Source organism: Neofelis nebulosa, chromosome 1, assembly GCF_028018385.1.
Source record: "Neofelis nebulosa isolate mNeoNeb1 chromosome 1, mNeoNeb1.pri, whole genome shotgun sequence".
Lineage (NCBI taxonomy): Eukaryota > Metazoa > Chordata > Mammalia > Carnivora > Felidae > Neofelis > Neofelis nebulosa.
In genome coordinates this window covers 76,265,706-76,279,675 of record NC_080782.1, presented here as the reverse complement: position 1 = coordinate 76,279,675, position 13,970 = coordinate 76,265,706, and the positions used below count along the sequence as shown (strand labels likewise).

General features: G+C 38.7%; 2 protein-coding genes across 15 annotated transcripts in view; one reads left to right on the top strand and one right to left on the bottom strand.

Moving 5' to 3' along the window:
* PAM (peptidylglycine alpha-amidating monooxygenase) overlaps positions 1-8,383 on the top strand; it is a 159,186-nt gene extending 150,803 nt beyond the window's left edge. For all 7 annotated transcript variants that reach the window (XM_058725992.1, XM_058725976.1, XM_058725968.1 and 4 more), the window contains one exon: positions 8,110-8,383. In XM_058725992.1, the coding sequence (XP_058581975.1) occupies positions 8,110-8,126 (17 nt within the window). In that variant the 3' untranslated portion in view covers positions 8,127-8,383. The remainder of the gene's footprint in view (positions 1-8,109) is intronic.
* The window catches only part of GIN1 (gypsy retrotransposon integrase 1), a 79,655-nt gene that overhangs the window by 38,238 nt on the left and 27,447 nt on the right, over positions 1-13,970 (bottom strand). For 5 of the 8 annotated variants that reach the window (XM_058726031.1, XM_058726081.1, XM_058726061.1 and 2 more), the window contains 3 exons: positions 13,478-13,700; positions 12,103-12,272; positions 6,952-7,033 (listed from right to left, as the gene is read on the bottom strand). The gene's annotated coding sequence lies outside the window, so the exon portion shown is untranslated. Of the gene's footprint in view, positions 1-6,951; positions 7,034-10,884; positions 11,024-12,102; positions 12,273-13,477; positions 13,701-13,970 lie in introns of all 8 variants that reach the window. The other 3 variants (XM_058726051.1, XM_058726091.1, XM_058726040.1) reach the window with 2 other exon arrangements.

Here is a 13,970-nt window from a genome sequence, read left to right as displayed (position 1 = left end):
TTTTTAGCTGAATTTCATTCACTGAGACACTCAGAGAATGCACTGCCTGGGAAGCATCTCAAGAAGTGGATCCCATCCCTGGCTTCACAGTAGAATCCCCTGGGGAATTTAAGAAAAAAAAAAAAAAAAAAAAGGCACTCCTTCCAGAGAGCCTGATTTAGTTGACTTACAGTATGACATTGGTATAAGTCACGTTTTTTAATTTCTCTAGGTAATTCTAATGTGCATCTAGAGTTGAAAACCATTGTTTTTGAGAATTGGCTATTCAACTTTGCCAGTTACTACAAGTAGATAGCTATATTTGCACATAAATTATAGTTTACAGATGTTTGGACAGAGGAGACAGGGTCTGAGGTATTTTAACCATTAGTACCATGATCGGAATACCTCAATTGTTCATTGTTTTAAATTAGATAATTAAAATAGGTATAAGTGACTTATTAAAAAGGCGAAGAGAAACAGCTGGGCTTTGATTTTTTTTTACATTAAATTATCCAGATACTATTGTTTGGGGGACGTAAAAGAACACTCATTCACTGATTTGGCTCTGAATTATCATATGCATAAAATCTTTTGTTCTAAGCTTTCTTCTTAGTTTATTATAATTTTTAATATATTAATTTTTTTAAGTTTTATTTATTTTGAGAGAGCATGTACGAGCAAGGGAGAAGCAGAGAGTAGGAGAGAGAATCCCAAGCAGGCTCTGCACTGTCAGCATGGAATCCTACAAGGGGCTCAAACTTATGAACCGTGAGATCATGACCTGGACTGAAACCAAGAGCTGGACGCTTAACCAACTGAGTCACACAGGTACCCCATCTTCTTAGTTTATTAAATCAGCATATTATTTTTCAAAATTCCCATGTATCTTTAAACTCTCATTCAAATGTTATATAAATTGAGTATTTAAGTAGCTGAATGATAAGGGAAGCCACAGACTTGGTTTTAGGGCTTATTCCCCAGACTGTCACCTACTTAGTAGCCCAAAGTCGATGTCAAAGTTAACGTAGCCTATAGCAATACTTCTCAGACTTCAGCAACTGTAAGTATCAACTGGGGCTACTTATGAGGACTAACTCTTGGTCCCATTCCCAGAGTTTCTGATTCACTACATTGAGCGGGGCCTAGATCTCTGCATTTTTTAAAAAAGTTTATTTATTTTGAGAGAGAAAGTGCATGTGAGTGGGGGAGAGGCAGAAAGAGAGAGACGGAGAAAGAGAATCCCAAGCAGGGTACACTCTATTAGCACGGACCAGGAAGCGGGGCTTGATCTCATGAACCATGAGATCATGATCTGAGCCAAAATCAAAGCTTAACTGAGCCACCCAGGAGCCCCAGATCTATGCATCTTTAAGAAGTACCCCTGGTGATTTGGATCCAGGTGTTTCATGGACCATCTACAGGAAATACGGTCCTACAAGGACTAGTTAAGCCTTAAAACAAATTATTAGGCACACAAAGCCGTTTGCTCAAATATGTGGTCTCTATAGAGCAAAAGGCCCAGAATCCAACTCTCCTTATCATCCTCACTCCAAGGAGAAGCCACATTTGACTTCTCTCTCAAATGGCCATGCCCTTACTGTCCTTCCAGCTTCTAGACATTTTTCCAGATGCCTAAATAGACTTCCCCTATCAAACTCTTACCTCACTGGGTTATAATTAAATAAGAACAAAATTTTTTGGCTCATTATTTCATAACAGAGGATCTAGGGACACAAAAACTATCATCAGATCTGTCTCTCTCTGTCTCTCCCTCATTCTCTCATTCTCTCTCTCTTAACACACTCTCTCTCTCCCCTGCAGCTGTTTTCCTCTGTGTTGGTTTCATACTCTAGAATTTTCTTTCTATGTGATATGAAAGATATCTCTGGTAGATGTCTGAAAATTTGAGAGAGCCTCCCCTACATTCCCCATATCTATATCACTCCCCCAAAAGGATTCAGAAACACAGTAACACTAGTATTTTCTTCTTCAGGAATGACAATAGATTCACAAAGATATATCCATCAGCCCTTATAGTTCACTCTTTTAGGAGTGAGGAAAGTGAGGAAAAGTTTTCCTTGGACCTTCTATGGCCATGGTCATTTCTGAGCTAATCCTTAGCAAAGGGAATGGGATCATTTTTATACCACTCAGGCCCATGCATGAAGCTTGATGGGATGAAATTTCCCTAAGTCTCATGGCTCCAAAAGAGAAGTGCTAGACACCGAAACAAAATTCAGACAGGAAAGAGAGGTAGAAGAAAATGGTTGTTAAGGAGGCAACCAACAGTCCACTACAGGCTAGCTGTACTCTAAGTTTAGAGAATGAAATTCATTTATCAATAGATACCTGCTAAACTCCCAAAACCTCAAAAAGCTCACAATGTTGAAGGGCAAAAAGTATAAAATCATTGGATTAAACTCAGTGATTGAAGTAGAGCAACATACCTGACAAAGTTTGTAGTCAGGGACCATAGAAGTTATATGTTAATACTCAAGAAGGCATTTAATAGAAAAAAAATTAAATGGAAGTTGTTGGTGGGCAAAAATTCTACATAGTTCTTCAATAATTAATTAGCTTTTTAATCACCTTAGGGTTTCTCTAAAAATCAAATATTGCATAGTTTGTTCGATATGTAGTTGATACTCTTCCAATAAGAATATAATTTCAGAATACCAACAAGTATCTAATAAAAATTCCAAAAAAGCAAAAGTTCTGGGTGATAGTTGAAAGTATGTTCTGAAACAAAGGCTGCAAAATATTGCATTGGTCCCAAAGTTCCTGGACTGAAAAGACCCTGAATTCCAGATCAAAGTTTAAAAAACATTTTAGTGTCATTTTCACATTTGTATATGATAATATTTAAACTCTAAATCATGTTAGTTTTCTTAAAATATCTAATATATCCCTTTCATTATTTATTTTTATTATTTTTTGTTTTTTAAATTTTTTTAATGTTTTTATTTATTTTTGAGACAGAGAGAGACAGAGCATGAGCAGGGGAGGGGCAGAGAGAAAGGGAGACACAGAATCCGAAGCGGGCTCCAGGCTCCGAGCTGTCAGCACAGAGCCCAACACGGGGCTCGAACTCACGGACTGTGAGATCATGACCTGAGCCGAAGTCGGATGCTTAACCAACTGAGCCACCCGGGCGCCCCTCCCTTTCATTATTTAGATAGATTAGAAGAGATATGTGCATTCTAATTAAAATATAATAAGTCAATTGATTATTGACTGACAGTCATAGCGGGAAGGAGGAAAAGAAGGACAGAGGGAGAGATGAAGGTGACATCCACATACACAGATTTCTCATCAAGAGTTCTTCAGGATAGTTATTACCAGTGCAGTGAATGGCTGACATCTGGTGGTAAAACAAAAAATTTGCATGGATTTGTGCACTCATAAAAGGGGCTATTCAGTGAATGATGCCTGTGTCTTCAAGAACAACTTAAAATGGTACTAGTCATCCAGTTTTTATGTTTCCATCATGCCATACATCCAGGTATTCGAAAAGATCTGGAACATCAGGTGTCACATAGATACTGACAGTACCCATGTCCTCTTTGCCAATGCAGTCACCAGAGAACAGAAAATCATGAAATTGTTTGGCTATTTTTTTTTTTTAATGTGAGCACTTGAGGCAAAAATAAACATATATAATGTCTTTCAAAATCATTTTCTTACTTTTAAGAAATAAGAGAAAATAAAAATTTGGTCCATAAAAGTAAAAAAGTTGGGGGCTTAATATTGATCCCTGGGAAAGAAGATGCAGCCAGTAATTATGCCAAAGGCCATGACATCATTGGCAAGGAGATTACTGACCTAGACTTGATCTGAAAACTGGTGGATCTGTGTACAGGGCTATGGGACTTGCATATCTTCCACAGCTTCAGGGGCAGCACCAGCTCTAGGTTTGTGCCTCTGCTTATGGAACAGCTCTTGGTAGTCTATGGCAGGAAGTCCAAACTCAAAGTTGCCAATCCCCCAGGTTTCCACAGTCACGGTGGAGCACCACAATTCCTTCCTGATCACCCACCCGACCCTGGATCATTCTCACTGTGCCTTCACGGTCAGTGAGGAAGCCATCTATGACATATGTCGACACAACCTAGATACTAAACAGCCCATATATACCAATCTCATTCATGTGATTGGGCAGATTGTGTCCACCATCACTACCTCTCAGCAACTTGACACTACCCTGAATGTGAATTTGACAGAATTCCCAAACAACCTGGTCCCATATCCACTTTCCACTGGCTACCAATCCCCAGGCATCTCAGCTAAGAAGGCCTATGATGAGTAGCTGCTTGTGGCCAAGATCACCAATGCCTGCAAGCCAGCCAATCAGATTGCCAAGTATGACCCTTGCTGAAGCAAAACGTCGTCTGTAGCATGTAACTGGGACATGGTCCCAAAGATGTCAACACAGCCATTACCAGCATCAGGATGAAGTGCACCATCCAGCTTGTGGATGTTGCCCAACTAGATTTAAAGTGGGGTCAACTACCAGCCCCCCAATTGTCATCCCCAGGGGAGACCTGGTCAAAGTGCAGCAGACTATGTGCATACTGTGCAACACCACTGCCATGGCTGAGGTCTGGGCCTCCCTGAACCAAAAGTATGATCTCATGTAAGCAAAGTGAATATGGGAGAAGGCATCTATGAAGGGGAGTTCTCTGAGGCCCTGAAGAACCTGGCAGCTCTGGAGAAAGATGAAGAAGAGGTGGGCATGGATTCTGTGGAGGAACAGGCCAAAAAGGGGGAAGATACTAGAGTGCAACTGGCAGGTATTTCTCTCAGGTGGCTTTCTCCTGCTACCCCTCAGAATGGCTGGTTTCAAGTTGTTTACAATTAAAGTTTCTGCATTAAATGAGTAAAATCATAACTCTATGAATACTAAAAACGATTGAATTTTCACTTTAAATGAGTGAATTTTATGGTATGTTAATTTTACACACACACACACACACACACACACACACACACACACACGCAATCATATTCAAACCCAGTAAACCACGTCCATCCTCAAAGCCTGAAAACTCCCGATCACAGGTGGGCCATGGAGAAATGCCTCCATGTCTTCCAAAATTGAGTCATAGCTCCTTCAAATACTGAATCATTCCTACCCCTGCCAAGCGCCTCACTAAGTAATTCCCTAGCTTTACACTTGTGAAAATACCCTATAGATGTCCTGCTTAGGCCAGTGCTATACACTTCTCCAAGGACATTCCTGCGACACGGCCTTCCTTGCTTAGGGAGAGACCCACAGATACCGGAATGTTTCTGTTGCATGTGGAAGTCTGTGTCCCACAGCAGAATTTCTCTGCCTGGTGTTGTCCTCTTGCTGTATGTCCCCATCCCACCATCAGGTAGATCTATTGCCTACTTTAGATTTCTCAACTCAGGGAGCCTCTGTCCATGAGATTCAAAACCTAAAAGACAGAGGGCCTTCCAGTAGGGAGAGATGTGAAGCTAGCTATGGAAAGAGCTGCGTATGTGTGGGAGGAGAACAGAAAGCATTCAGCTTTCTGCTCCTTCACTACCTTCACTGCCCATTCCATCTTCCCTACTCACATATGACCAGTCCTTCATCACAGTTGGAATAAAACTCTTTACCAATGGAGCCAAACACAGCTTTCTCCTCCGAGTTAACTGAAATGTCATATTGCTTCAGTAAAGCCCTGTATCCCAATGACCTTGGCAATCTAGGTATCTTAGTAAAATTATACACTATGCTAAGACTTTTAGGTTATGACAAGAATTCAAAGGAAGATTTAGAATTAAAGGCTAATAACTCAAGTTTGTGAGGTAGGATAGGAGATATTCCTAAGAATTTCTGATTCTTTTTCTGGAAAAAAAAAAAGTTCTCTCTCCAGTTTTCCAACTGAAAATTGAGGTAAAAATAGGAAAAGTGATATTCTGTATAAATTACACTGGATTGTAAATTCCTCAGCAAAGACAAAGTACTATGTGATTGCAAAGTAATATGTTATTGCTGAGACCAACGCTCTGTCTCATTCAGTATGTACTGAAAGATGAGGATGAGATTTTTGAGAACTTGCAACCTTTATTTGCAGTCCCTTAAATGTGGTGTTATCAGCTGTATCCATCAAAAGGGGGAAGGGGGCCAAATGCTCTGCTGCCATCATTCATAAAGCTAGAAAACTTGCTTGAGCATCTGTTTGATCTGCCAGGTAATATAAATAATGCCATACAGTATGTACAATCAGTCACCAGATGCTTTGGATCACTGCCTCAGCAGTGATTAACAAGAAATGTGGCAGGTCAACTGTAAGTGCAGCAAAGAGAATGTCTTGGCCTCTCCAAAGGGAAACATATTGGGGCGCCTGGGTGGCTTGGTTGGTTAAGCATCCGACTTCGGCTCAGGTCATGATCTCACGGTCTGTGAGTTCAAGCCCCATGTCGGGCTCTGTGCTGACAGCTCAGAGCCTGGAGCCTGTTTCAGATTCTGTGTCTCCCTCTCTCTCTGCCCCTCCCCTGTTCATGCTCTGTCTCTCTCTGTCTCAAAAATAAATAAACGTTTAAAAAAAAAAAAAAAAAAAACAAAAACAAAGGGAAACATATTAATTAAAGTTTTATTCTGGAGAGTTCTGAACTGTGCATAAATGAATGCTGAATTTTTATCCCCTGGATTCCAGACTCTTATCCAAATATCTACCCAACAATTCTACATCAATGTATAATAAGCATCTCAAACTCAACACATTGAAACTGAACTTCTCTTTTCTTTCCCAAGTCTCTTCCTCCTAGTCTTCCTCATCTTAGTGGCAACTCCATCTTTCCAGTTATGCAAGCCTAAAAAGTTTAGAGTCATCATAGATTTCTCTCTTCTTCTAAACATCCACCTCCAGTGTCAGCAAATCCTGTTTACCTTCAAAATACAACAGATATTAGCCATTTCTCACCACCTCCATTACTACCAGTGCCATCATCATCTCTCACCTCAATTACTGCAACAGCCTCATAACCAGTCTTCCATTGCCCTTTCTCTGTCCATTCTTAATCCAGCTTCCAGAGTAATTATCTAAAAAAATAAGAATTGATATCATGTCACTTTTCTCAAATACTTTCAGTGAGTTCCCATATTACTCAGACTAAAAACAAAGTCAGTATGAGGCCTGAAACAATTTATTCTACCACTTTGCCTCTATGATCTTCTGTTATACTCCCTACTACTCTGTTCTAGGTCTCCTGGGCCCCTTACTATTCCTCAAAACCACAGACACAGAAACACTGAAGCATCTTTGCGCTTGGTATTCCTTCTCTCTGGAATGCTCTTCCCCCAGGTATACACATGGCTCCTTTTCTCACTTTATTCAAAACTTTGCTCATGTGTCACCTCCTTCTGTTGGTTGATTTCTCTGCTCCCTATTGTGTTCCTGACTTCATTCATGCTTTTTTTATGTAGCTGTAATTTATTCATTTTCACTGCCACTTAGTATTCTATTGTATGAATATGCCACAATTTATTTATCCATTCTATTGATGGATAGCTATGGTGTTTCTAATGTTTGCTATTGCAAAAAAAAAAAAATCCTCCTATAAACATTCATGAACACAGCACCTGGTGCAAAATGCTGCATTATAGACTTGTGCATCTTCAGCTTTGCTACAGAATGCTAACTTGTTTTTCAGAAATAGTTGTATCAATTTATACACTCACCAACTATATATAACTGTATTGTCTGTTCTACAGCCCTGCTGAGATTTTTAATTATTCCCAATATGGCAGTTTTTAAATCATCTTTAATAATGGTTTTGATCTGCATTTTTTTTCTGGCTATCAATGAGATTGAGCATCTTTTAATATACTGATCAAATGTATCAGGATTTGAAGAGGGAACAAATGACATGTTAGGATAATCAAAGGAACTAAGTACAAAGATGTTCATGGAGTGTAGGTGAATCCAGACTGTCAGCAATAGAGCTGCTTCTACTCCTAGATCCAAAAGGATAAGAGGAGGGAAAGGTTACTGGAAACCTAGAGGAATAGAATCTTATGAAGCAGGAAACTTTGGTTGGAAGAAACAGCTAGAGTGAGGAAGGGATCAAGGAGAATAAATATCTCAACTTCACTCTCCTCTCCTGATCTTCTGCCAGGTATCCCCATTGGCTGAATCCAAATGGATGTCAAAGAGGATGAGAACGCTGCTGAGGCCAGGATCCTAAACGAAGCATGGGGTGAAGAATGTAAAGTTGGTATATAGGGGCAAACAAAAGATATTTGCAGGAGATATTCATTTTTACTTTTCTCTCCTATGAGTAGGAGACTTTCGCCCATTTTTATATTAGGTTATTTTTTTCATATTGATTTATATTAGTTCTTTATGTGGACAATTATTTCTATTGCAAATAAAATTAGTTTCTTTCTGATTGTTATGACTTTTCTTTCTTTTTGTTTGCCTTAATATACTGGCTAGAGCCCCCAATAATTAAAACCAGTGATATTTGTCTGGTTCATGATCTTATACAGAATATTTGCAAATTTGTCTTCATTAAGTATAAAGCCTATTCTAGGCTTTTTTTTTTCTTAACACCATATACTGAATCAGGATAAGGAAATGCTTTTCTGAGTTTGCCAAGAGGTTTTTGTTATTGTTGTTGTTTTAAATTTCAAATGGATGTTAACATTCAGTAAATATTTTTTCTCCATCTACTAAATACAGGGTCTACAAACTACTGTCCTCAAAGGCCAAATTCAGCCAACAATTTTTTTTTTTTTGTAAATACAGTTTTATTGGAAAAGAGCCACACTCACTTGTTTAAGTACAATATGGCTGCTTTCATACTACAATGGCAAAATGTGTAGTTCTGTGGCCTGCAAATTTAAAAATACTTACTATCGGGGCGCCTGGGTGGCGCAGTCGGTTAAGCGTCCGACTTCAGCCAGGTCACGATCTCGCGGTCCGTGAGTTCGAGCCCCGCGTCAGGCTCTGGGCTGATGGCTCGGAGCCTGGAGCCTGTTTCCGATTCTGTGTCTCCCTCTGTCTCTGCCCCTCCCCCGTTCATGCTCTGTCTCTCTCTGTCCCAAAAATAAATAAAAAATGTTGAAAAAAAAAAATTTAAAAAAAAAAATAAAAATACTTACTATCTAATTAGCCCTTTGCAGAACTTTGTCAACTAGATGGTTATACAACTTTCCTTTTTACCTCTGATCATATGGCTTAGCTGGCTGTTCTCAAAGCAAACACCCCAAATCCATTCTCTGCCCTTTACTGCTCTATTCCCTCTGTGGCTTATTTTCACTAATTGCATCCCCAAGCTCCCTTGCCACTGGCTTTTCATGAGGGCTGACAAATGAGAGGCAGTAACAGGAGATGGGAGGGTGGTAGCCCTCATTGGTCACAGTTCTGACTTGTTATGGTTCTGGCAGAGGATACATTCCTCTACGGCTACAAAGACTTATGGTTAAACCCTTTTCCATAATTCCATTTCTCGCTAAGCATTTCCTCTCTTTGCCTTTGCCCTTTCAATCCTAGAGGTTTCTGGCTATTGTTAGTCACCAAAAGGATGTCCAAGTATCTGTTATGGGTTCCATTAATCCTTCTGTAAACTGTTCCTTAAATTTCTTTCAGTTATAACTATCTTTTGTGTTTCATCTCTTTCTTGCTATGTCTCTTAGAAGTGCAGCTGTTAATTATACAAACTGCTTTTCTAACATTAAACCAACCTTGAATTTTGGGGATCTACTCAATTGGTCATATTGCATATTGTTATATAGGTCACTGCATTCAGTTTGCTTTTTTTTTTTTTTTTTTTCCCTTTCAGGTCTTTGTATTTCTATTTATGAGAGAATAACCTGTTATTTTCCTTTCTTATTCTGTCCTTTTTAGATTTTGATATCATGGTTCTTCTACCCTCATGCCAAGATTTAAGGAGTGTTCTGTTTTTCTAGATTGAATAATTTATATAAGATAATATGTATTCTTTATGTTTTGTTACAAACTTTTGGAAAAATCATATGGCTTATTATTTCAAAATCACTTTTGCAAGCTAAATTTTTTTAGAATTTATCCATTTTATTAAGTCTTCAAATTTATTGAAACAAAGTTGTGACACCCTCTATCTTTTAAATATATGGCTCATATCTGGTTCTGACCCTTTTTACCTCACAGTATTATTTATTTACAAATTCCCTAGAACTTATTGTTTTAGTAGGATTGCTAACTCTTCCCTCAGTGCATGTCATTACATGTTTATTTTCTATTCCATTAATATCTATTATCTTCATGATTTCATTTATTGTATTTTCTTTAGGATTATTCACTTGTTATTTTTACATCACATTAAATTAAATGCTAAGCTCATTACTTTTTAACTCTTATTTTTTTCCAAGATAGGCACGTAAGTCATAAATTCTCCTCTAAGGACAATTTGGGCTGTATCCCACAATTTTTTTAAGCAGCTTTCATGAGACATAATTCACATACCATATGATTTACCCAGTTAAAGTGAATAATTCAATAGTTTTTGGTATGTTACATGTTAACTTTATGGTAAAATATATACAATATAGAAGTTGCCATGTTAATCATTTAAAGTACACCATTCAGTGGTATACTTACATTCACAATGCTGCGCGACCACTATCTATTTCCAACATGTTGTCATTACTTCAAACAGAAATGCTAAAATCAATAACCATTAGCTCTCCTTTCCCCCTCCCCTATATCCTGGTATCTACTAGTATCTACTTTCTGTCTCTATAAATTTGCCCATTCTTCTATTTCATTAACTGAAATCATACAATACTTCTCCTTTTTTATCTGACTTATTTCACTTAGCATAATGTCTTCAAGGGTCAATGATGTTGTAGCATTATTCAGAACTTCATTCCTTTTGATGGCTAAATAATATTCCATTCTATGTACATACCACATTTTGTTTATCCATTCATCTGTTGATGGACACTTGGGTTGTTTCTGCCTTTTGGCTATTGTGAATAATGCTGCAATAAACACTGGTGTAGAAGTATCTCTTCCAGTCCCAGCTTTCAAATACTTTGGGTATATACCTAGGAATTAAATTACTGGGTCATATGGTAATTCTGTCTAGCTTTTTGAAAAACAACCAGACTGTTTCTCTCAGGGGCTGCACTATTTTACGTTCCTATTAGCAATGTACAAGGGTTCCAATTTGTCTATATTCCCATCAACATTTGTAACTTTCAATTAAAAAATTATTACAGCCATTCTTGAAGATGTGAAGTGATATCTCATTGTGGTTTAGACTTGCTTTTTCCTAATGACTAAAGATGTTAAGTGAGCATCTTTTCCTGTGTTTTTTGGCCATTTGTATATCTTCTTTGGGAACTGCATAATCAAGTACTTTGTACATTTTTTAATTGGGTTGTTGTCTTTTTGGGTGTTGAATTTTTAAGGTTTTTAATATATTTGTATTTTTTCTGGATTTTTTTTTTTAAATTTTTTTTTTAACGTTTATTTATTTTTGAGACAGAGAGAGACAGAGCATGAACAGGGGAGGGTCAGAGAGAGAGGGAGACACAGAATCTGAACAGGCTCCAGGCTGTGAGCGGTCAGCACAGAGCCCGATGCGGGGCTCGAACTCACGGACTATGAGATCGTGACCTGAGCCGAAGTCAGCCGCTTAACCGACTGAGCCACCCAAGCGCCCCTTTTTTCTGGATTTTATATGTTTTTTCTACATTACATAAAAAAGAAGCTATTACCTCTTCAACCCATAACATATTAACTTCCTCAGGTAAAATTAGTGATTATTCAACATAATTTGTGATCAGTATGGCTTAACAGCGGTCTGACTCTAAGTCTTATTCTGAAAGCATAGGCAGATTTGCCAGTAATTTACTTCTAGCTATGACCAAGTCACATAAACCACCACTATGATCATTTTATCATTGTTTATGTACCACATAAAATTGAAAAATGAATATATATGTAATATGTGTATATATGTGTGTGTATAAAATACTGCTCAGAAGCCCAGAGACTATAGATTTTGTACTATGATGCAATAGAAACATGTAATATTGGAGGAAGAGAACCATTCCATTTAGTATTTTTCTCTCTACCACTATATGAAAATAGTACAGGGCAAGGATTACAGTCAGACTACCTTTCCTTTAGTTTCTCCTCCATTCTCCACTTCAGTTCTTGAGACCTTTCAGAACTAACAGAGGTTTCATTGCGAGGTAGGGGAGAGGAATGAAGTTGTCATTGGCTTTCTGGTCTCCTCCAGCTACTCAGCAGACTAAGGAATTCCTTCTGTGTGCTCCTTACAAGGACCTTCAAAGGTTGGATAATTGGGTGGTCAGATAAGGGAAGTCCCCCAGGCCCAGGGCTACTTAACTTCTAAACAAGGTGTGAGTGGGTACACAAGGGAGGTAGCATTAATGGGCATGACGAAGTAAGAAAGGGGGTGAGGAGAACATTGAGGGATTAGAAGAAGCAAAAGAAACATTTGCCTGGGCCTCACGCTCAGAGCAAGCTACCAATTTAGATACTTTTTAATTTGATGACACTGAATTGATCTTTGCCTGCTTAACATTAACTGTTAACACTGCACGAAGCTAGCATTTCCCATTTAGTAACAGATGCACTTGTAGAAAACAGAAGTTTGAAATAAGTTTGCTTTTTAAATGCTTATTTTTGCTTTTAATTATTAGAGTTAGAAACTCCCAATGGAAGTGGCACAGTCCTTTGTAGAGCTCTGAACAAAACAGTTAAAACTTTCTATGCAGTCACAACCCTGAAATCAAGACCTGAGCTGAGATCAAGAGTCAGATGCTTAACCAACTGGGCCACACAGGTACGCCTTCCCCCACTTTTTTTAAATACATACCTTTTTTTATTGTATGAATGAATCCGATAACTAACCATGTGGTAAGTTTTCTTTTATAAATCTTAGTGAGTTGCTTTTTTTAAGATGGTCATATAAGAAAATTCTACGCTTCACAGGTTAATCATGATATTTAAAAATAACTTTTCAAGGGGCGTCTGGGTGGCTCAGTCGGTTAAGTGTCCGACTTCATGATCTCACAATTCGTGAGTTCGAGCCTGTGTCGGGCTCTGTGCTGACAGCTCAGAAACTGAAGCCTGCTTTGGATTCTCTGTCTCCCTCTTTCGCTGCCCCTCCCCAGCTTGCACACTGTTTCTGTCTCTCTCTCAAAAATAACCATTAAGCAAAATTTAAAAATAACTTTTCAAAGATATTATTCTCATTTAAAATATATTTTTATTATAGTCCAGCATCTCCATTTCCTCCTATGACATGTTTTTAAGTGTATACCACAAGGTGGCATACAAAACCTCATAAAGACATTTCTGGACATCTGTCAAAACTTTATACTTATAGAAAACCTCCCTTAAATCCAGGCAAGAGGGACTCCAACCCTGGACCCTTTGCTTGAGAGCTAGGCTCTGTCCCATTCTATCATATGTCCCTCCCCACACGGTAAGATCACAGCAACTGGGGACATGTCCCTCCTCACCTGGAGAACCTCTTTCAAGGCCTTCCTGGTCCATCCCAGGACAGTGGATGAAGCTGGGAAGCACATTCCAAATGTCTGGACCGCTGAAGCAGTACACCTGCAGGAGCTGGGGGTGGGTTGTCCTTGGGACAGGACGGCGTTGGGACAAAGAGAGCTGAGTCCAGCTCGCCCTGCTTTGCTGCTCATCAGTGCCGGGCTCGAGGAGTCCGAGAATTCTGGGAACCTTAAGAAGGCATGTTTGCCAAAGTAGGAACAGTTTGTTAGTGTGATTTATAACTTCTCATTATTTAGGCATATGGTATGTGGACCTCCATTTTCATGGAGAGTCCTGCAAACATTAGAGATGAGACTGTGCACATACAAAATTTGTTATTTTTTGTGTATATTTGCTTACTTATAATCTGTACTTGAAATTAGACTACATTAGAATCCTGAGATTTCAGCAATAAAATCAGCAGCTTATATGACTAGCTTGTATTGGCTATTTATCAGG